The following is a 22862-nucleotide window of genomic DNA, read 5'->3' on the forward strand; positions in this document are numbered from 1 at the left end:
CTAACTGGAACTTGATCAGAACTTTGGACAATAGGGATTCGGAACATCCCCACTGATTTCTTCAATAAGAGGATCCTAATGAGCTATGCACTTGCTTAGCTAACCCTTAGGCCTGGTCTGCACCAGGAAATCATGAGATGGCTCAAGAGCGTGAAAAACCCAGGCCTCTAAGCAATGCACGTAGACAGACCTAACTTCCAGGATGCACAATGGGTATGAGATGTGGAGATGAGCACAAGAGGTGGAATAGGTGCCCCTAGAGTGTGACCCCTACAAACACACGCATGAAGTCCAATTCCTCTCTCCAGACTACAGGGACTCTGCCTGTTCTGGTTGCATTCTCCCACAATGGGGCAGAGGTAGTATCTGAGGTGGAGGTATGAGAGCTGAGGGAGGTGAACAAGGCCTACATCCAGAGAATGAAGAAGGAACCACTCAGGGGCCTGTAGACTGGGGTGGGAGCTGGCTGGTATGTACATCTCTGAAAGAGGGAGGAAAGAAACCTATCAAAACACTGCATGACTCCCATAATGGCCCTATTTTGGCAAAGCTGAATGAGAGAATAACCCACATGTGACACGCTAAATGGCTTAATGTGCTGGGGAAAATACTCAGGTACTGTGGTCATGAGGGTGGAATACAAGTTAAATAAAAGAATAGATGAGACAGTGCCAAGCAGAGTAAAGTGCCCACTGGAGGGAAGGGATATGGACTTCCCAGGTCATGTCAGGTCAAAGAGGTAGCTAAGACCAGAACCTGGTGAAGAAATGGTGTTAGGGAAGTTACTAAGCAACCAGAAGTTCAAGGAAGGTAGAGTTCCGTCAGTCTGGGAGTAGATTTAGGTTTGTGCTTTTCAGGCCGTCTCGTAAAATATGTTGGTGTAAAGAGGGACAGCTTCCCACTGAGAGTTAAATCTCACCAAAAAAAAAAAAAAGTTGTGTGAACTTTAAACATGGACATTTTCCTCAGAGTCTGTCGCATAGTTTTGGGCATTTGAGGTTGGCCGAGTTGCCTGATTTGCATTCCATTTGAACGGGTGCTGCAATAGCTTCTCCTGCCAACGCCTGAAAGCCACATTGATGAGCTTTCCCACTGTGAGGTGGAGGGCACTCAAGGACGGTTCTCTGAACATGACCCCCTCTTAAGATCTGTACATACGGAGACACTATGAGAAGTTAGCCAATGTTTCATGGTTAGCCTGTGGGTGACCACTGGGAAAACGATCATTTATTCAATCACCAAACTGAAAAAAACAAATACTATGTGTTCATGTGTAAAACTTGTGAGACACATTGCCAGTTGGAATAAATTGGCTTAGCTTCATTGAAGACTATTATTGAGTCAGATGAGGATCTCTCCCCACACGTGGGCTCAGTCTCTCACGCTTTTTTTGTTGTTCATTTCTTCTCAGACCTAGTCATTGCCTTGAAAAGTTTAAATTCTATGTTTCAGCAGTGCCTCACACCATAAGGGCTTGACAGGGGCTTTTGGAAACTTTGACAGTATAATTATTACATGTATCCCTTAGCCACTCTACTATCTTAATTCCTGTTCTTCAGTCATAAACAAAAAGTTCTTCCATAAACAAAAAAGTTCCCCCTCGAATTTCAATGTCTTTCATTTTAGGGAGGAAACAGGTATGCTTCTCCTTGTGAGCCCCCGTGCCCTTTATTGTCCATGTCAGCTCCCACCACCTTCTATACACAGTGGTTCAGCACAGTCAGCTCAGTGACTGCCAGCTCCTGCAGCTAGCTGGGGAGCACAGCCTTCCACTCCTGGAGCCTTGCACTCAACTTCCTTCCTGTCAGGCTTATACAGCCCTGTGGCTAATGAGGCTTGCAGCTGTTCCCCATTTACCACTCTGGTTTGGGCTTGCTCAGCCAGTGTCAATCACCCTTTCTACTGCAGCTGGAGTGCCAGAGCTCTGGCTCACTCTTCTTAGCCAGCTGTTTGTCACAAGGACCAGCCCCAGCTGTACTCCCTTGGCATCCAGGGCTTTGCGTTCTGTTGGTTCTCACATTTCCGTGATTCTATGACCATGGGATTAGAGCATAGGGTCAGAAGAGACCTCAGGAGGTCGTCTAGTCCAATCCCCTGATCAATGTAGGACCAACTCCAACTAACTCATTCCAGACAGGGCTTTGCCAAGACTCATTTAAAAAAAATCTCTATGGATGGAGATTCTGCTAACTCCCTAAGCCACCCATTCCAGAGCTTCACCACACTCCTAATGAAATAGTATTTCCTAATACCCAGTGCAGATCTTGCCATCTGCAAGTTGAGACCATTGCTCCTTGTTCCATCATCCACCACCACTAAGAATAGCCTGGATTCATCCTCTTTGACTCCCACCCCTCTGCTTTCAGGTAGTTGAAGGCTTCTATCAAATCCCTTCTCATTCTTCAGATTATATAACCCCAGGTCTCTCAGCCTCAGCTCATCAATCATTTGTCTCAGTCTCCTATTTATTTCTATTGTCCGCTGATGGACTACCTCCAATTTATTCACATCCTTTTTAAAGTGGGGCAGCCCAAAACAGGATGAAATACTATGGGTATAGCCTCAGCTTCTCACCTACTGTAATCCTCAGGTCCTTTTATGCATACCTACTTCCTAGCCAGTCAGTTCCCATCAGGTAGCAGTGCATGGGATTCTTCTGTCTGAAGTGTAGAGCGCTGCACTTATCTTGATGAGGTTCAACAAGGACTTCTTTCAGCCCAATCCTCCAATTTGTCTAGGGCATACTGCAACCTAACCATACCCTTGAATGTGTCTATGTCTCTTCCATCCCCATCTTAGTTGCACCCTCAGCAAGTTTGCCGATGGCAACCAAGCCATCATTCAGATTATTAATGGAGAGGCTGAACAAAACCACCCTCAAGGCCAAACCCTGGGGCTCTCCACTTGATACCAACTGCCAACTAGATAGTGAACCATTGATCACTACTCACTGAGTCCAATGATCTAGCCAGCTTTCTATCCACCTTATAGTCTGTTCATCCAGGCCAAACTTCAATGGGATGGCAAGAATACAATGGGAGACCATATCAAAAGATTTGCTAAAGTCAAGGTATATCACATCCACCACTTTCTCCATATCCACAGAGCCAGTTATATCCTCATAGAAAGCAATCATGTTGGTCAGGCATAGCTTGCCCTTGGTGAATCCATGCTGACTGTTCCTAATCACCTCCTCTCTTTTGCATGTTTCAAAAATTAAAAATATATTAAATATAGAAAAAAGTGTGTATAATAATTTTTGAACAAATACAGAAATAAAAATCTCAAACCTTGAGCAACAGGTCCATTCTGAGATGTTCACAACAACAACAACTTTGGAATTTCACAAAAATAGATGCTTGTTTCTCAAAAAGATCTAGTTTTGTTTCATAGGTTGTTTTATTTGGTGGCATGAATGGACTCACTGGATATTTTATCAAAGCTAAAACTTAATTCATTATCAGCAGTTTATAAAAGAGAATTATCAGCTATGATTATGAAGACTGGAGAGGAGACTATGGCAGCTAGTTTTTGTTTTGGTTATCAGTCTTTCAGAAATAAAGTTTGAATAAGTATTTTCATGCCAATAGCTTTTTTTTTCCCCTGTTAACCATACTGTATAACCATTATGACATGATCTATTAAAAGCATATTGCTCTAACAGTAACTAACGTACTAGATGATGACACGATTTTAAAACACTGGGATTTAGAAGGTTATTTTTGTTTTTCCTAATTCTTGATTCTTTTATTATTTGATTCCTTGTAGGAGCTACAATGAGGACCACATTTCAGAAATGTGTATAAATTGTAGGCAAATCATACAAAGAGACTTAATTTGCAGCCCTGTTGGCAAACAATTAAAGGACTTTGTATTCCCAGAATACATTTGGTTGTGCTGGACTCTCTCTTGAATGCCAGTATCCTTATTGTGACCAGACCGCTGTTTTTCATTTAGCAGGGTATCTTTAAGTGGTCTAATAGCCTAAGTACCTGACACATACGGAGGAATTAGGCAAAGAGAGAGAAATATCTATTGTTGCTCTTCAAGTCCAAGCTCTAGCATTGTGAACAGCGGTTTAAAGTGATATTGGGGAAGGAGAGATACAGGGACTTCAAGGTGCCTTGCTATGGTAAGAGTTCCTCCCCACCCAGCCCCAAAAAAAACTTCTCCCAGTGAAATAAGAAACAAAACAATTGTGGTTCTGCACCCTATGAGCCAGGATAGGCTAGTAAAGCCTGGAGAACTTCCAGTATAATAAAGCTACCTGGTTCTTTCGCTGAGTTTTATGCTGGAAATGGTTAATGGTCAAATGTTGAAGTTATGAAACTTAATTTGTAAGCAAGTACATAAAAATAGCGCAGATGGAGTCGGAAGAGGGTTAGCTCAGAGAGCTAAGAAGTGTGAAATTAGCACTTTGAAACCTTTATAGTCACCTTTTAAGCTGCACTTGTCAGGAGTTGTGTGTGTACTTTTACAATATTATCCTTAATCCAGAATTCACATGGTTAATGACTTTAGGAATGTATGCCCATGTTCTACACTGTTACCCAGCAAATGATCTCTTGTTCAAATTGGTCAGAACTGCTAGAAATGTAAGTGGCTGCTCATGACCCAAAAGGCTATGGGAAAAAAAAAATCAAAAAGTACCAAAGTCCCATTTGCAACACTAAATCACTCAAGGAGCTTATGAACATAAACACTTTTGAAAATATAACTTGAAGTTCCTAAATCACCTTGGTGCCTTTGAAAACTGTTGTTCATGCATGTTTAACAAATACCCTTGCCAGGTCCATGCATGTTAAAATCATAAGTCCGTCCTCCAAAATGAGATGTAAGTTGTTTTGGTTTTTTTTTTTCAAAAATAGATATCAAAACAAAAAAACCAGTCATGTAGCACTTTCAAGACTAACAAGATAATTTATTAGGTGATGAGCTTTTATGGGACAGACGCAAGAAGTTTTGATAGAATACAGACTAACACGGCTACCCCTCTGTCACTCTTAAAAATAGTTTCTATTTACTTTCCTTCTGATTATTTAAGCCTGACAGGAGATTTTCGTGTTTTTGTATGCTACCTTAAGAGATAGAAAGTGAATTCTTTTTTAAAATAAAAGCTGAGATTCTCAACTAATTGTAGTGCTCCTGAAGCTGGGATGCTAAGAAACACCAGCTACCATGGAGCTGATGATATTGCAATAGTTGGTCACACTGAGCAAATTAGCAGTTTGCCCTGTGGTGCTTGTTTCTGTCTGGGATATAGTCGGTCTTATCAGAGGACAAGACGCAGGGCTTAATGTACTGCTACGTAGAGGAATTAACTTTTCACCTTTGTATTCCTTCACCCTCAAAACATGCATCATTCTCGTACGTGGTCTGGCTTTTTTAAGTTCTGTGACTCCCTCAGTAGTGTAGCTCCAAGCCATTAATTGCATGAAATCCTTCTTGATTTTTTTACATTTGGTCTGTTGGGTAGTGAAATAAATGGCCACAGGTAAAAAGTTCAGAAAAATCTGTATTCCAGTTGCACCTGACTAACTCATTAACTTCAGTGCGTTTAAATCTCCGAAGTACAGTATGTTCATATCTGAGTTCTCCCACTTTTGCTTCTCATAAAAGCTGGACATTACTGTTTTTGTTTTTTTAAGGTCTGGATTTTTTTTTTTTGATGAGTCAGGAACATCCTGCATTCCCATCCCTGTTTCTCTTCACCGGGCAAAGGAAGTGGACTGTGATCAGAGCACAGCAACACATGTCCTCTAGACACTGGATGCAGTATCAGTGCTGGAAACTGGGATAGGAGGCTAACCTCATGGTACTTTCACAAGAGCTCTCTGCTGAACAAAGAGGCCCCTTCTCGAGGGAATCTTTTCTCCAGAAGCCCATTCCACACAGGTCATAAGGGAGACTGGGAGCCACCAATATTGTATGCTCTCTGCCATTATGACTTAGTCGACTCAAAGGTGTTTTGAAACAACTTGGTAAAAAAGATCCAGTTTCTTAAATAGCATGCCATGAAATGTGTGAAGTTCCTTCAAAACTGTTATACAGGATTTTCTGTTCCCCTGTTGTGATTTAAGGGTATTGTTTTAGCAAAGAAGAAACTAACCGATAGATTATACAGATGAAACAGGAAACTCTTTATGTTTCACCAATGCTGACATAAAGGGATGCAGCTCAGCATAAGTAAAGAACACAGAGGTTGGTGGTACCTGATACTGTTCACCCATTGGCACTAAAGAAATTCTCTCTAATATTACCAATAATATTTGCAACTTCATGGACAATGGGAAAGGTCCCACAAGAGTGTAGAAGGTCTAACATGGTGCCCATCGTTAAAAAGGAGGAAGTGGGGAACTACAGACCAGTCAGCCTGATCTTCTTATCTCTGAAGCTTTTTCTCTATGAAGGTGGTGAAGCACTGGAATGTGTCACTGAGAGAAGTGGTGGAATCTCCATCCCTAGAGGTTCTTAAGTCCCGGCTTGACAGAGTCCTGCCTGGGATGATTTAGTTCAGGTTAATACTGCTTTAGGCAAAGGGCTGGATGCAATGACCTCCTGAGGTTTCTTCCAGCTCTAGGATTCTATGATGATTCTAAGCTACTAGACCAGTGTATAAAACATGAATTTGCAAAATACCTGCAGTCAGCATGGATTTACTGAAAACGAATCATGCCAAACCAGATGGATTTCCTTTCTAACAAGGTAAATAATTTGGTGGATGGAGTAGTGTACTGGACATGAGATACCTGGGCTTCAAGAAGGCTTATGACTCCATTCCACATGACATCCTGATATGTAAGCTGGAGGAATGCAAGCTTGGAAGAACTACTATTAAGTGGATACATAACTGATTAAACCACCACAAAGAGTCAATGTTCCTGGAATGATGTTAGATTGGAGGGAGTCAAGGGGCCTTTCACAGGGATCTGTTTTGGGCCTTAATGTTGTTTGAACGTCTTTATTAATGAACTAGATGTAGGAATAAAAAGCACACAGAAAACCCTCAAAGTTTAACCCTCAAAGCTTTGAATTGTTCATAACTTTCTTCAACGTAGTTAAGCACAACTTGAAGCTGCTCTGCGGCTGTCAGCCAGCCTAGCTGCCTGCAGCTGCGGGCAGCCAGGCAGGCAAAAAGCCTACTCTCTCTGCCTTCCCCACCCATGTGGCTGTCAGCTGCATGGCTGGGGGAAGGCAGGGAGAAGCAGCCAGGAAACTGACCAGCCTTGGCAGGCTGCTCAGTTTCCTGGATCCCAGAAGCAGCGGGGAGCTGGGAACCAAGTTATCCCTGTATAACTCAAAATTTTACTATATTTATCAAATTTGCAGATAACACAAAGCAGGGAAAGATGAGGTACCAAGGCTTTGCATGATGGAGCGAAAATTCAGAGGGATCTTGCTAAATTGGAGAAAAATGTAAGGGGCTACACGTAGGGAATCAAAACCAAATGCACAAATAAAAATGGGGGATAACTTGCTAGGCTACAGTGCTGCTGAGAAAGATCAGGCAGTAGTGACGGATCACAACGTGAGTTAGCAATGCAAAAAAAAAGTGCAGTCTTAGCTTATATTAAGGCACAGCATGCGAGTCATAGGAGGTGATGCCACCATTTGGTTCAGCACTGGTTGGGCCTCAATTGTAGCACTGTGTCCAATTTTGGTCACCAAGTTATACAGAGGATGTAGAGAAACTGTAACAGATCCAGAGACAAGAAACAAAGATGATCAAAGGGATGGAATTCAAACCATGAGCAAAAACTGAAGGCACTGAGAGTGATTAGGTTGGAAAAGAGGAGATTAAGGGGAGGAACACATCATAGTAGTCCTTCAGATACTTGATCGAATACAACTAAAAAGACAGAACAACTTTATTCTATCATGCCCCAGAAGGCAGGACAAGAGCCAATAGGTTCCAAATACAAGAGAGCAGATTAAGATTAAACCTCAGGAAACATTTCAGGAACAGTAGGAAAACAGAACAGATTACCTAGAAAGGGCATGAAAGCTCTTTTGCTGTTAGCTTTCAAAAGGAGGCTGGATAGCCATCTCTCTGTGATGGGTTAGCTACAACAACTATTGCATCTTGGCAGAGAGTCAGACCAGATGTGCCTTTTGGTCCTTCTAACCCTTAAATTCTAAATGCACCAAGCAAGCTAACTGCTTAGAACCTCAGCATTACAAACCCCCCAGGAGTGGAGGTTGTTCATAACTCTGAAATGTTCATAACTGAACAAAACATCAAGGTGGTTCTTTCAAAAGTTTACAACAGCACATTGACACAACACAGCTTTGAGACTTTACTATGAAAAAGCAAAATGCTGATTTTAACCATTTTAATTTAAATGAAACAAAAATAGAAAAAGTTTCCTTATTGTGTCAAAACATTTCTTAAACTTTCCTTTTAAAAAAAATAGTTTACGCTTAACATGGTACTGTACTGTATTTGCATTTTTCAATTTTTTTTTGGTCTTCCTGCTGCCTAATTGCCTACTTCCACTTCCAAATGGTGTGTTGTTGACCAGTCAGTTCATAATGCGGGTATTCATAACTCTGAAGCTCTTTTGTACAAAAATTTGAGACTTTTTGACCAACTTCCTTTGCTTAGAATGATTTTAGAGGATTACCTGCAGCTATGGTTGATGCACAATTTTGAGATAAATGAGATTTTCAAGGTATTGGTATCCCTTTAAACATTTCTGTCATCAGACAACATAAGCCTGAGCTTAATCAATAAGCCAAGGCTGCCCCTTGCTGGATAATATGGACAGAGAGAAGCCGGACTCATTCTTTTGCACCTATTTGTTGTTATGGGGTGAGGGCAGAGAATAGTCTTATTTTTCTGAGGGTGTTTTGGTTCCTGGTAGATACACGGACTAAGGGCCAGGTCCAAGGGTGTCCCAGTATGTTATTAGATAGTATTTATATAATCACATTACAGAAGCTGAAAATAAAATTTGTGGAAGACTCTTGGTGTCAGCCTACTTTCTTGGATAGTAGTTAATACATCACTAGGAACAGAGATTGCAAAACTCAGGCCAAAAACCCTCCCCACATTTATGTATGTGTTCTTCCTAGTTTTTCCTGTCTGCCTTTTTAGGGAGGAGAGAAAAAAAAAATCCTTCTCCTTTCTTCATATATATGTTTAGCTCTACCCTGAACTGTATCTTGGGGTGAAGCAGTGTGAAGTATGGGCTGAGTCGCCCTAATCTGGAACTCTCTCATCCAGCAACATCCATAATCTGGCATGATTGTAGTTAGCTAGACAGCCACTTATCATGGGTGTGGCCAGATTTCCTGCGGTCCCATAAAGTTGGTTTCTAGCCACCAGTCCTGGCTCTCAGTGCTGTTATTTAGCCGTAATTTACCCCCAAATGTCTTGTAAGAGCCCACTAAGCAGTGAAAGTGTTGGTAATGCTGCTAGACAATATGACCTCCTGTGGTCTGGCAAATTCTCTCATTTCCTAGCGGTCAGGTCCTGAGAGTGCTGGATTAGAGAGGTTCAACCTGTAGTGATACAGTTCTGAGCAGCTCAGATGTGGGAAGTAAGGGAGATCTAAGGTACCTTTTTACTGTTCCCTAAATAGTCAGCCTGAGCAGATGCTGAACTATACCTCAATGTAATTAAGAGTATCCTGGTCCTTATGTAAAACAGATACCAGACTTTCCGAGATCCATAAATACACTATTTCTAAGTAGCCAGCCGGTGCCCCCTTTCACTGCCAAAGGGGTGTGGGACAAAGAGATACTCCTTTGAAGGTGAAATTTTCTGTTTCCAGAGTGCTTGAAGCCTTTCCTGACTTGAGGAGCAAGAGACAGTCAAGGGTCTGAACTGAGGATTCCCCTAGTTGGTGGTGATAACTGTTCTGAAACGGCATGCTGGATGCAATGGTTTGTTTGAGATGTGAAGCATCATCAGCTGAAGCCTGAGTGGAAGATCAACCTTCTAGAGTTGAATTTCACATGCCTGATGTGCAAAAATCAAACTATCTGGGGTCAGCAGTTGACCCCTCTACTCCTCGATATCACAGGAGGTAAGGGAGGTCAATGCGAGAGTGTGAAGATGGCCAGGTAAGGTGATTGCAGATAAGTCAGTTCAAGCTACGCAAATTCCGTAGCTAGAATTGCATATCTGCAATTGACTTACCTGCCTAGTGTAGACCAAGTCTTAAATTGAGACCACTCAGTCTCCTTAGAGTTATACCCTAGCCAGGATTTGATCCCAGATCTGTAAAAGTTATGGAAAATATGCTAATCCACTACAACAGCTCTATACCTTTTCCTTGACAATTTTTCTCTCAGTCCTTCTTACAGAGCTTTTAAACAAAACTGCTTCTTCACACTGACTCACTAGCTTCTTCCTGAACTTGCTTCACATTGTCACGCAGCTACTCTCTAGGCCTTCTTTTCAGTGACCAGTACATGCATGGGAGAGATCTGGAATAGGAAAGGACATGGGTTTAGGATTTTTTTTCTTCATTCCCTGGTTGTCTGGGGGGAATGAATTCAAGGATTTCTCTGGCTCTGAGCAGAGGTGATTAAGGTGACTAGATAGTCCTCTAAATCTTGAAAATCCTCATTTTACTAAAGAATGAATCTACCAAATGCTTTTCAACACATCCTGTTACTCAGTGTAATGCAACATATCAACTCGATCAACCAGGATGGTGCGTCGCAAAGCCTGGAAGCTTGTGCAATCTGGTAATAAAAGGAAACCCCGCGCAGCTAACGAGTGTTTTGGAAGAATACGGAACAGTCCACCAGTGTAACTTTGGCTTTTTTGAGGTGGACCCCTCCCAATGTCCACACACACGTTGTCTCATGTTGCCTGCTCTTGTACTTTATCCCAAAATAACCAAACTGCTTTGGACTGGACAGCTGTGTTTTGGTAGGAAGTTTCACATGGACACATCCCAGGATATGAATATTTTCATATCAGCATAACTGTATACAGACTGGTATTTGCATTGTATTGGTTTGAACAGCAAGATCTATTGTATAGATCAGCCCTTACTAGCAGGCATACTAGAATTGTGAATCGGCTCAGCAGCAGCTCCACCTTACTAGAGTGGAATGCCTGTTCAACTGGAAGAGAAAACCAGACAATGTTTGGAAACTTTTCCAAAACAAATTGATGCTGTAGCTGCTCAGACCTGTCCATTGCATTGTATGTCACACAGGAAAGAACTACAGGAGTGTTTGGCTGCTCTCCCCCTGCAACAGCCACATTTCAGGTTTGTAAGCTTCCTGAGGTACTGTCTGAGCACTCTATTTACGGAGTAACCCCTCCCAGTGACCAAGCCACTACTACTTGGTCTAATCTCAGATGAGGGGTTTAGTGTGGGGGTGCTTGGTGGGGTTGGTGTTCTGTAATATACAGGCAATCAGGCCAGAGGGGCTAGTGGTCCCCTCTGGCATTAAACTCTATGGTCCTCCCATTGTTCCCTGAAGCACTCAGAATCGTGATAACTGGATGGAACTATGTGACCAAGGGCTTGATTTTTGTTGCACCTAAGCGTCTTTTTTATTTTTTTTGTTTATTGCACAGTAGTGGAATGTATCCCATTACCAAGGGTAAGAGCAAGACTGGACTCCAAGTCTTCATTTGTTCTTTGTTCCATTTTGCTGAAGACAGCCTAGCAGAGAATTCCAATCACTGTTTTACTTGCGAGGTCTTTCTGCTCTGAGCAGAAAGAAAATATTTTGTCAAGAACAAATTATGTTAAACCATTCTAATAGCTTTCTTTGACAGCATAAAAACTTTTATGCATGGGGATAAAAGTGGACATGGTATATCTTGACTTCAGTAAGGTTTTTGATGCTGTCTTGCATGATCTTCTCACAAACTAAGCAATAAAACCAAGACAAAGCTACTATAAAGTTGGATGCATAACTGGTAAGAAAACTATTCCCAGAGAGTACGTATCAGTGGTTCACAATCAGTCTGGAAGGCCATAATGAGTGGGGTGCCACAGGGGACCTCACTCGTTGGTCTACTGCTGTTCATTATATTTGTAAGTGATTTGAGTAACTGCCTCTTACCTCCATCACCTGTGGTTCAAAGCAGCTCCTGTCCTTTCCCTTCTACAGAGGGCTGAAATGCTGCTGAACTCTAAGAAATCTGGGTTTGGGGAACCCTCCCCATGCGTTGCTCCGAAAAGACAACTCTGAGTCCATCCTAGAGGCGCAGCCAGGCGCCGAGGATGGAGAACACGAGACAGGGAGGGTTGGGTCCTTTCAGTCCACCACTCCCATCCTCACATTGTACAGAAGTGTGTGTCCCCTCTCCCCATGCCAACTTTAAAGATAAGAAGGTAATTAAAAAATGCCAGCTACCCATTATTTCTTTTTAAATGGGTTCTGTCAACTTGATGTTAGTTTGAATGTTTGTACCACATAGTTCTGACTGATTACTGTCAAACTCACACGAATACAAACAATTTTACAAGGTATCCCATGCTCAGCATAGGGAAATAAGGTCGCCTGACACTGCACCAGGCACGTTCTGTACAAATATTACCACAGGGGTTTATAGGATGTGACTAGAGGGAAGACTTTCAGTCACCACCTGCCCCAAGAGTTGAAAAAGCTGTTACTTTACAAGGCATTTTTAATTTGCTCTCGCCCCTACGTAGAGGAACAAGAACTGCGGCTTCTACGCCAGGGACAAGCAAACTTTTTGGCCTCAGGGCCACATCTGGGGACAGAAACTGTACAGAGGGCCAGAAATGTGGATGTTACTGAGGTGGTGGGAGTGGAGCAAATCACAAGGAGTGGCATGGGGAGTCTACAGGGAAGCAACTGAGAAGTGAGGTTAAGTGTGGGTCAGGCTCTCTTGTAAGCCCCTGAGGACTCCCCACCTCTGACCATGGCATCTGGGGCACTGGGTCAGGCAGCACAGCAACTGCACTGCCAATGACCTGAAGGAGCTGAGGCTGCAGGGTTTGGGGAGAAGAAGGGGCTGGGAGTTCGTCTCCCTACTCACCATTCTGCCTGGGGGGTTGGGCCGGCTCCTCTCAGCAAGGTTGTCCCAACCCCACGGTGTGGAGGGAATTTGGGGGCAGGAATGAAGGTTCTGAAAGGCCAGATGTAGCCTGAGGGCCATAGTTTGCCCCCTTCTGTTCTAAGCCCTCCTGTAGCACTGGCTACTGAGTTCTCTAAGGCATTGTAGCAAATTGCTGCTGTTATCGTTCAAGACAAAGAAACATGATCAGGCTCAGACTTAGGGCGAAGCAAGAAAGGTGGTTGCCTAGGGCCCCACACCTGCAAGGCCCACCTGGCAAGCATGTTTACCAGCATCCAGTGCCCACCACCCAGGCCCTGCTGGGCTGGATCTGAACATTCTGCAAGACTTGAGTCTTTTCAGTTGCTCTGACTTGTTCAGTGAGGTTTCTTAGTACACGAAAATAGAACTGAATTCCATTTCAAGTAAAGTATCTCAAGGATCTGCTGAAACCTGGATGCACATTTTCAATATTCTATTTTTTTCTTATCCTGCACCTCCCAAGTAACACTGAATGATTGCAGTCCTAGGCTATGCACCTTCGGTGGTTGGCTTGGCCTAGATGGTCTCCTCCATACCGAACAGCACTGCCAACTTTAGGTTATGCAACTGTAGTCTCAGAGAAACATTTTACTACAAAAGACGTGTGAGCTGCCTAAGAGGAAACAAGTGTATTACACACCATCAGACAGTCAGAATCCGCCTTGCTGCACTGTGGCATGAAAGTAAAACCAAAAAAAAAAAAGACATTGATGAAATACAGATAGAGGAAGGAACCACAAGTCTGCTATTTCCTAGGCAACCTCATGTGCCATCCATACAAATGCCCAGTGAGTGTCAAAGAACATTCCACACCATCTTCAAAGGAGTACATGAGAATATACCCTTACATTCGGTGGGACAAAACATTTTTCTGAGTGCTTCTCTTGAATCACTGCAAAATCCAGAGAAGCGGGAATGTGGCCAAGCTACTATGATCCAATGCTGGCACAGTGAGACATGAGGTGGAGAGGAAGTTAATGATGCTGCTCCCAGCGGCGGAAAAACCTTGAGATTAGATCTTTCAATCCAACTGACTTTACTACGGACAAGAACAAGTTTCCCAGCTGTGGTTAACAGCTTGTATAAAAACCCTAACAATAAATGAAACTTGCACGCAAAGAGAATGTAGAGAAAGGAGTAAAGAAAAGGAATTGCCCTTTTGTGCCTAATAAAGGATATGGAATTAGGACAGGGTTATCGTTTTGAGTCAAGCTGTGACAACTAGCAGTGCTAGTGGTGGTGGCAGAAATGGCTGCTGTTAAGCAGCATTGAGTAAGAGCCCCAGAGCTGTTGGTCTTAGCTTGAATATCCTGAGAATAAGACATTTTCTGGTTGCAAAACACTGAAAAATTATTTTGTTTGTCTTTAAAGTGCTACTGGACTGTATTTTTGTTTTGATAGAATATAGACTAACACGGCTTTCCCTCTGTTACGAAAATAATGGTTTAACTTGAAGTAACTTTGTTAGGGTCACATCCCCCATCCTCCTACATTAGTGTTAGCTACCAGAAAAACCTTATTGTATGTAAAAATTCTTATGTTAAGTTTTCAAACTGGGTTTTAGTCTCATCCACTAGGTTCCAAGACTGCTTAAATCATTGTCACTTTTGATCAACATGGTGATTCTTCACATTAAGCTCAAGAAGCAGTCACATTGCCGTGTGCTGTATTCTCATCCGTACTTGCACTTTTTATGAGTACATACTGCTGCGGTAGAGATGTAGGTCAGAACAGCAACCGTTGGTTCCAGTCAACAATTAATAGTGGGTGTTGACTCTTCTCTTCAAGTTACCTGCTAACCCCAAAATAACCTGAGCACTGGTTTCATCGGACAAGATCATTGCTTCCGATAAATTTACTTATTAAAGGGATACCGCAGATGAGAGATCACAGCATTTTTGCATGTGTTGGGATGGCCAACATACACCATCAGCCCACTTGTTTCTTAATTTTGTATTCCAAAGGCACAGAATGTGTCCCAGCATTTTCCTGGCTTTCAATATTTTTCTTTTAATGGAGTCTGGGCACTTACAGTAAAGGCATTCTCCACTAGTTCCATATTCCTCTTTCAAAGCTTTCATAGTGCTGTTTCTGAAAAAATTGGTGGATGGCCCTTTCCATTACTCTATTTTTTTTTCTCCTTTTCACTCCCTTTAGAAAGGCCCAGACTTAAGTGGTTTGGGAACACATTAGCCAATCAAAACCCCCCAATTTGCAATACTATGTCAGTGCTAAGGAAATGCTTCTGTTCCCCTTAGACCCAACTCAGCTCTCCTGAAACTCTGGGGCTACACTTACACTCGAGAGTTTTGTCAGCAAAACGTGAAGTGTGTTTACACGCAAAGCACCTTTTGTCAACAGCGTATCAACAAAAACCAGCACTTTCCCCGACAGGGTTCTGCCTCTCCCCATGAGACATAAGGCCTTCATTGACAGATTTCTGTCAACAAAACAGCTGTGTAACACCCCCTCGGGGGCCTCTCTTGACAGACAGGCATCCATGACAATGGGCAGCCCTGCCTCCTATGCTTCCGGGTGACTGTTTTGTGGAGAGCAGGCAGGTAGTTCAGCTGCTCTGTCGACAGAACAGAGTGCTCTCCTAATTTGCTTTTTGTGTATACGCGTGATCTGTCGACAGAGGTTTTGTCAGGGGGAAAACTCTCCTGACAGTGACTTCTGCCGACACATAGCTATCGTGTAACTGTAGCCTGGCTGTGTTGAATTACTACGCTGCATCTAACATATTAAAGTCTGTCAGACCACTGTAGCATGGAAAAGTGCAGTGCTTGTTTTCCAGATGAGTAACCTGTGACTCAGTGACTTGCCTCCAAGATAACAAAGTGAATCGAGAGACAAAATAGAAAAGAAATCCTGGCATCTTGACTGCTAGATCCCTGCTCTGAAGACTGGCCTGAGTGACATTTCTGGGTGCTTCATTATAACAATATTTGCCCCTCAAAATCAAAACAATAGGATACCAAACTAACTTGTTTTAGTGGCAGGAGGAGTGAGTTTATAGCACTGAATAGGTCTGTTGTATGTGAAATGCAGCACATTGAAAACACGCTACTAGCCTAGTCAGTTGTGACAAAATAAAGTTATAATTCATTTCATTCTTCTTCACAGGAAGGGCCTCGGCTCCTATACAATAGGTCTCAGCCTCACCCTTGCTGCTACAGAGACAAATTAAATCCTGCAAACTGTGTCTGCATCTTTACTGGGAGGGATGGGGGAGTGAAGTTTTACACAGAGATAGCTAACGCAATGTAAAGCCCTAATGGAATCAACCTACAGGCAGCTTTTACCTCAAGGTAGAGAAATGGTGGGGACCCTGCAGCCCACCATTGTAATTTGAGTGTGGCAGGCTGAGACACATTTTGCTGATGTTGACCATCTGCAGGCACCACACCCAGCTCACCAGCTACCACTGGCTGTGGTTCTCCTGTTCCCAGACAATGGGAACCCTCGAAGCTCCCATGGCTGGGAACAGAGAATCGTGGCCACTGTAAACTACGGTGTGGGGGAGGAGACGGGCAGTGACTGCAGATGACCAATGTCAGCAATATATCTCACGGCCCACAATCAGATCACCCTGAGGTGCTACAAGTGACCCACAGGCTGTCTGCCATTGATCTAGATCAGTCCCAGGTGTGGGTTGACCTTCATGTAGCTACAACAAGGTGAAAGCTACCTGTGCTTTGCCTCCACTAGGATTTTACATCCAGAGAGCCATTTCCCTTTTTATTCTTTTGGCCGATGTAACCAGAGGAAGCCATGTCGTCAGGCTGGAGTGACAGATACTCCACTCACTGTCCCAAAAGATCTCAGACAGCTGGCCTCACCGGGAGTCTGAATATAGTCTCAATTTATTACAGCTGACAGCAACATGGCTTTGCTTCCCTTGATCAGAAAGGGGCAGCCTCAACACATCAAGCAATACAATAGTAACATGTTACCTCAGTCAGTGGCAAGGCATCCATTCAGACAATCCATGAAAGGAAAGAACCCCCTTGCCTCCCAGTTTTCCACACAGTAAGAAAGCACTACTAAAAGATGGGTCAGCAGGAGAGAAATGGGTGCCCCAGCATGGGGCCGACATGAAGCCACATGCATGGTCATCACTAGGAGATTGTTGACCAACCATTGACCTGTCCACAGTCTACCAACCCCACAAGTAAGCATTACTGTGTATGTCACTGGGAACAACCACATCACAGAGTCCCATAACTGATGGCTGAAGAAGCTGTTGTGCACCTTCTCCCCCACCACTTTAGTTTGGGAGGCTTGAAGGAGTCAGGAGAAGGATAGATTTACCCTTCATTCTGGCCATCTGGAAGAGGCTAGCTATCCCACAGAGCCTCACCTCAGGAGCTCTGTGTTCTTCCTTTGCAGGAATGACCAGCAGTCTCCTGTACTACAGGCAAGTCACATTTAGTAACCTGAACTTCATTATGAAAATGAAGACTCAGGTTCACCGGTTCTTCACCTAGGATTTCAATTACTAACATATCATTTCATTGTATATGCCAGGAGGAGGGGGGGCAAGGGTAAACAGATTCCTCTCAAGATGGTGTCCTTCAACATTCTACATAGCCTCCTAAGTGGCGTGGCAGGAAGATGGAAAGTAAAATACATGTCAAAGCCTGTCTCAGTATGAACACTGTTTCTAGGAGTCTTGCAGCACTGGAGAACTTCATCCTAGCTCAGCAGAACTTCATTATGTCCTAAGCAGAAAAAAATTCAGACGCAGCAGCAGCATTTCCACTATCTGGCAAATGCTCATTGCTTTGTCCTGGGACCCAATCCAGTATTAAATGTCTGCTCTAAATCTTCAAAGACTTTCAGGGAGGACTTCCCATTGTTCCAATCGGCAGTGCACTTTTCTCCCAATTGCTTTCTCCTGCTGGGGATGAATTTAGGAGCAATAGGTTCATTTAAGAAAACTATCAAGCACCGCATTCCATGGGAACAAAGTAGCCCTCACTGTAAACACGTCTTTTGTACAATACCGGCCTGCTACCTCAAACATCTGTGGCAAAATTTAAGATGACAATGCCACTCAAAACCACAGCCTAACCACCAACCAAGCTCAATGCCCAGTGCAAAAACCTTCCTCCAACAAGTACTTCCTTCCTGGATAAAGCACAAGTCTATTAGGCTCTGCAAGCCAAGCTAAAAACAACCTGTGCTTCAACCTAAACCCTACTGGAGATGAAGTTTCATATAACTGCTAACAAAACAATTCGCAAACTAACACAGCTAAAGACATGGGTAGAAAGCCGCACCTCACCAAATTATATTTGTGTGGGAGACTAATACAAATGCATAGGCTTTTCCAGCTCTTTCTGTTTCTTCTTCGCTCAGGACGTGTGCATTGAATAGATTCACCACATAAAAAGAGCATGCTTGAAAAATAAAGAATCAATTATTATAGTGTGCACTACGTATTGTGTTTGCTAAGTGTCTCAAACAGATTTTATTATGCCTGCGGATATGTTGCATTCTTAGGTTTGTTTCTGCACATGCATATAAAGGGCCACGGGCTCATTAGAAATGGAAACTTTTATGAAAATAACTGTTGCTCGCTGTATACACAGTTTACCTAGATGCAGAAGTATTGAGAACCATCAAAAGATAAAGTTATGTTTGAGGTTCACCTAGGCAGTGGATTTTGTGGTGCATATTAAACAGAATGCATTTAAAATTATGAGGAACATGAACCAGCTTCTTTGCCAGTAAGATTTGCTAATGCTTTTCACTCTGAATGACCTGAAATTGAGTGTGCTGTGCTCAGTCCAGGGTTGGGACTAAGAACCTCACATCGCTGGTAAAAAGTTTTCAATAGCACCTGTATGATTTAGGACCCTGGATCTCACGTTTAGGAGGCCAAACTCTAGTGACTTTCAATGAGCTGTAGATTCCCCAGGATTTGATTCAAACCCTGCTGAAATCAGTGAGAAATCTGTCTACCGACTTCAGTGAACTTGAAGAACATTGAACGGTGCCAGCAAAAGCCATGACCAGTTCCTGGCCAGTGTCAGCTGCACAGCAAGGTTTTGATGGTGGGGATGAGCTGCATCAAAAGAGGAGGAAAGAGGGCCTGCTCCTGCTCTATTGCAGTCAATGGTACAGCCCCAATCAGTTTTAATGAATCAGCATCAGACTGGGGTGAAGTCAAAGAGATGCCCCACAGGATTTCTGAGAGTAGAAAAAACAATAGGAGGAAGTTCTCAACTTTGTAACAGTAAAAAAAACTCCTATTGTTTGTATCTCGTCTCACCAACAACCTCACTGAAATGAAACACAACTGGTGCCATGCTGGTGCAACAGCTGACCTTTAAAGTTGTCTTCTCCATCTGGGCTGGACAGGAGGCAAGAGAATGGCACTGCTACCTTGGTATTACATGGTACTTATAGAGCACTCACCTGCTGGCAAATGCTACACCTGAGTTGGCAAAATGCTTTTATAGCTACGTACCTATTATCACATCCTTGCACATCCCAAAAGGTGTTACTCTATAGATTGGAACATAGGACACTTCAGTCCCCCTGCCCCTCCCAAAAAAAAATTTAACAAAGAATGTGTCTTCAGTTGTAGTTATTTGTAAACAATGTTAAAAAATACTTTGTATAACCAATTCAAAATGACCCTTTTGGTTTCCTCAAGGCTGGTTTACAGCAAGCATGGCTGAAGCTTGCAAGCTGGTGGAGTTGTTTCTATGCTACATTTTCCATGTGTTTGATTGAGGGAAGGAAATGAAAAAAATATCAAACCAGTTGTTTCCAGAAAGAGGGCCCAGCTTTAAAAGTATGAGCAAGACTGATGTAAGAGGAAGGGTAAACTGTTTTCTTTCAGCCCCGCCCTATAGATCTGCTGCACTCCAGTCCCCTATTTGTAGCAAAAGCATGAGCATGAGTGAGTGTTGTGTCATATAACAGTGGCTAATGTACAATAGCTCCCTTGATGTAAAACCCTATCAGAGATAAGGTACAATTAATTTTTATCTCCTTGTCAAGATCAGCTACATGAGAGGACATAGTGCTGACTTCAAGTAGTTAAGACAAGCTAAAAACAACCTGTGCCTCAACTTAAATTCTAGTGGAGCTGAAGTTTACCTTTTAATTGCTAACAAAACTACTAACAGCCACCTCTCTGTTTTAATTGCTAGTTAAGATGAACAGTATATCCTGCTCCTGGCACGACCTTGACCAGGTACACTGAAGTAAGTAAGTGCCTTGTCTTTGCTAAGTTTTTAAAGGCACTATCTCAGAATAGCTACCACAACGTGAAAACCATCATGTTTTATCTTGAAGACATAATCACATCTATTAGGAGAAGCTGAATATGGGAGATTTCTCTCCCATTGAAAGGAGCACAGCAAATCTCTTCCAAAACTCGGACACAGCAGAACTCATGGATAGTAAATTAACCGCTCACCCTATGATTCAGAGCACATAGCAGTGTGGGGTTGCCATGTTGTGTAATATCCCGTATATTACAAGTTTTGATTTTAAGTTTCTTCATTGTGGAGATACAGCTACCAGACATATTGCTAGGTTATTAACTGAGCCAGGCAAACAATAGCAAAAATAAAGGTATATTCACTTTAAATATACTTTCAAAGAAAAAGGTATATCTACTTTAAAGAGATGTAAACATCAGCTCTTAGTAGTAATTATGCTAACCCTGGCATTCCAAAGTGAAGGCAATGGGGATTTTACCGGGGGAGGGGAGAGAAGAGAGAGCACAATGAAAACCTTACTAGAACCAGATCCTCAGCTAGTGTAAATCAGCACAGCTCCTTGGACTTCCACAGAGCTATGTTGATTTATTCCAATTAGAAAGTATACACAAAAACATATTATACAAAGTTTAAATTGCATAGTCAAAAAAGAAGTCTTGATATGCAGAAGCTGACGTTCCTACAATAGTTCTCGCTGGCTACGTTCCCTGCCCTGAATTTTACAGCATATGTTTACAAACCCTAGCAGCAAAACAGTCCTGGAAAATCTCTCCCCCCCAGGGTACCCATAGATGAATTAGGGGTACTGTAGGGCCCTTAGTTTTTGTAGGTTACACTTGTATTTTAACTGCACAAACCTCCTCCTGTGAGCAACCCTCTGGAGAGGATTAAAGGGAAGAAGCTCCCCAGGGGAAACTACAGTAGAGTAGGGGACAGGTGTTGCTCCCTCCCTGGGAAGGAGCCCAGGGGCTCTCCCTCACAACTGTGGCTGCTCCAACATTCACTGGAGATCAGGATTAGGCTTGCAGAAGTCTTGTACTTCCCAGTAGCTCCAGAACCTGCTGTGTCCCTTCCCCAGCCATTATGTATTAAAACTCCTGTAGAAACCAGGTGCTAATGCATCAGTCTCCTTCTCAGTAACCCAGTGGCAGGTGAGTACAAAGAAATGAAGTTTACCTACTTCTCCTTTGAAGAATATGGAGGTTGTTAAGTTAGCCACTTCTACTTTCTACCATAATACCACAGCTCCTTTTTCCTTCTCTCCCCCACTCAGCTCACCCCTGGGTCCTTCCCCTCTCTTCATCCCAGGGGGCTCACTGTGCTGTAGCATCAGAGTTTAAATTTAAAGTGGATTCTCCTCAGGTTTGGTGAGAGGATGATTGATAGTGCCCTCATCTTCACTCCCTTCCCACATGTAAGCTGCTGATCCTTTGCAGGTGCTTTCCAGGGCTGGGGAGAGCTGAGGAGGGGAGGTGGGGTCCTTTACAGTAAGCACAGTCATGTCATGTTAGTTGTTTTTCTTAAAGCCCCAGCTCCTGCAATCATGGAATTACTTTAATATGGAAAAAAAAAGTATTTTTCACCCTTGTTTTTGCTGAGGAGATTGAAAATAGGACAATTAAAGAACCAGAAAACAAAAAGGTAAATTAACCTTCTGCCCAAATAATGAAAGTTCCCATGATTTTAAGTCCATCTCTATTTTTTGAAAACAAAACACTTATCAGCTGGGGGGACTGAGCCCTGAATGCAACCTGGCTGCCCTCCTGCACGTCTAATTTAGATACACACAGCAACTGGGTTCATGTTAACATTCTGTGTGGGGCTTTTGGTTCAGCTGAGACGGTAAGAATTCTAAAAGCAAGTGTTGGGGAAATCAGAATTTCATTAGCAACAGTCCAGCTGATCCCCACTATGACTCCCTAACTCCAAAATTCACTGCATGCAAAAGTCATGGGGCAGCACGCCAAACTACGCCTGGTTCCTTTCAGAAGGGTTCAAATCCTTGAGTTTTACAAATTAAGCATCAGAATGTCACCTGTTGCTTAGTCTGAGTTGACCCTTGTATTTACAGGGTGTTTTTCTTTCACAGACCGAATGATTGTCACAGTGGATGGCGGGGGTCAGCTCAAAGAGTTATTAAATTAATACAAAATCTCTTCAGACAGAAATGAAGTTATAGCACAGGAAATATAGAGGAACAACACACTTACCCAAAATGCATCTTTGAACTGCAGCTGTGTCATGCCTATTGCTTTATGGAGGTGGGGAAAAGTCCTTTGCCAGGTTTGCTCTGAGAGCACAGGAGCAGCAGCTCTCAGCTTTGCAGTTGTTACTATCCACCAGCTAGACCAGAAAGTGAAACACTTCCACAGTCCTGTCTCTTTTAAAGTGAAAAACAGCACTGGGCAGTTTGAGGAAGCTCCATGTGGGTGATCTGCTACTGCAGAGAGAGAGAGAGAGAAAAAAAAAACTCACTAACCAAAGAACCCAGCCAAACTGTTTCTCTTCTGGTAAACAGTTAATACTGAAATGAGGAAGCAAAGGGATGTCAAGTGCTGTCAGTCTGCTACTCACAT

General features: G+C 42.9%; 1 protein-coding gene and 1 non-coding gene across 2 annotated transcripts in view; one reads left to right on the forward strand and one right to left on the reverse strand.

The window, feature by feature from the left end:
• PSTPIP1 (proline-serine-threonine phosphatase interacting protein 1) overlaps positions 1-22605 on the reverse strand; it is a 127652-nt gene extending 105047 nt beyond the window's left edge. Inside the window, exon 1 of the mRNA XM_075006796.1 lies at positions 22497-22605. Coding sequence (XP_074862897.1) covers positions 22497-22529 — 33 coding nt within the window. The 5' untranslated portion in view covers positions 22530-22605. The remainder of the gene's footprint in view (positions 1-22496) is intronic.
• On the forward strand, positions 7142-7261 carry LOC142019939 (small nucleolar RNA SNORA64/SNORA10 family). The gene has a single exon (XR_012647236.1). It is a non-coding gene; the product is annotated as a small nucleolar RNA SNORA64/SNORA10 family (small nucleolar RNA).
• Positions 22606-22862: the final 257 nt, after the last annotated feature.

This window comes from Carettochelys insculpta, chromosome 12 (assembly GCF_033958435.1).
Source record: "Carettochelys insculpta isolate YL-2023 chromosome 12, ASM3395843v1, whole genome shotgun sequence".
NCBI lineage: Eukaryota > Metazoa > Chordata > Testudines > Carettochelyidae > Carettochelys > Carettochelys insculpta.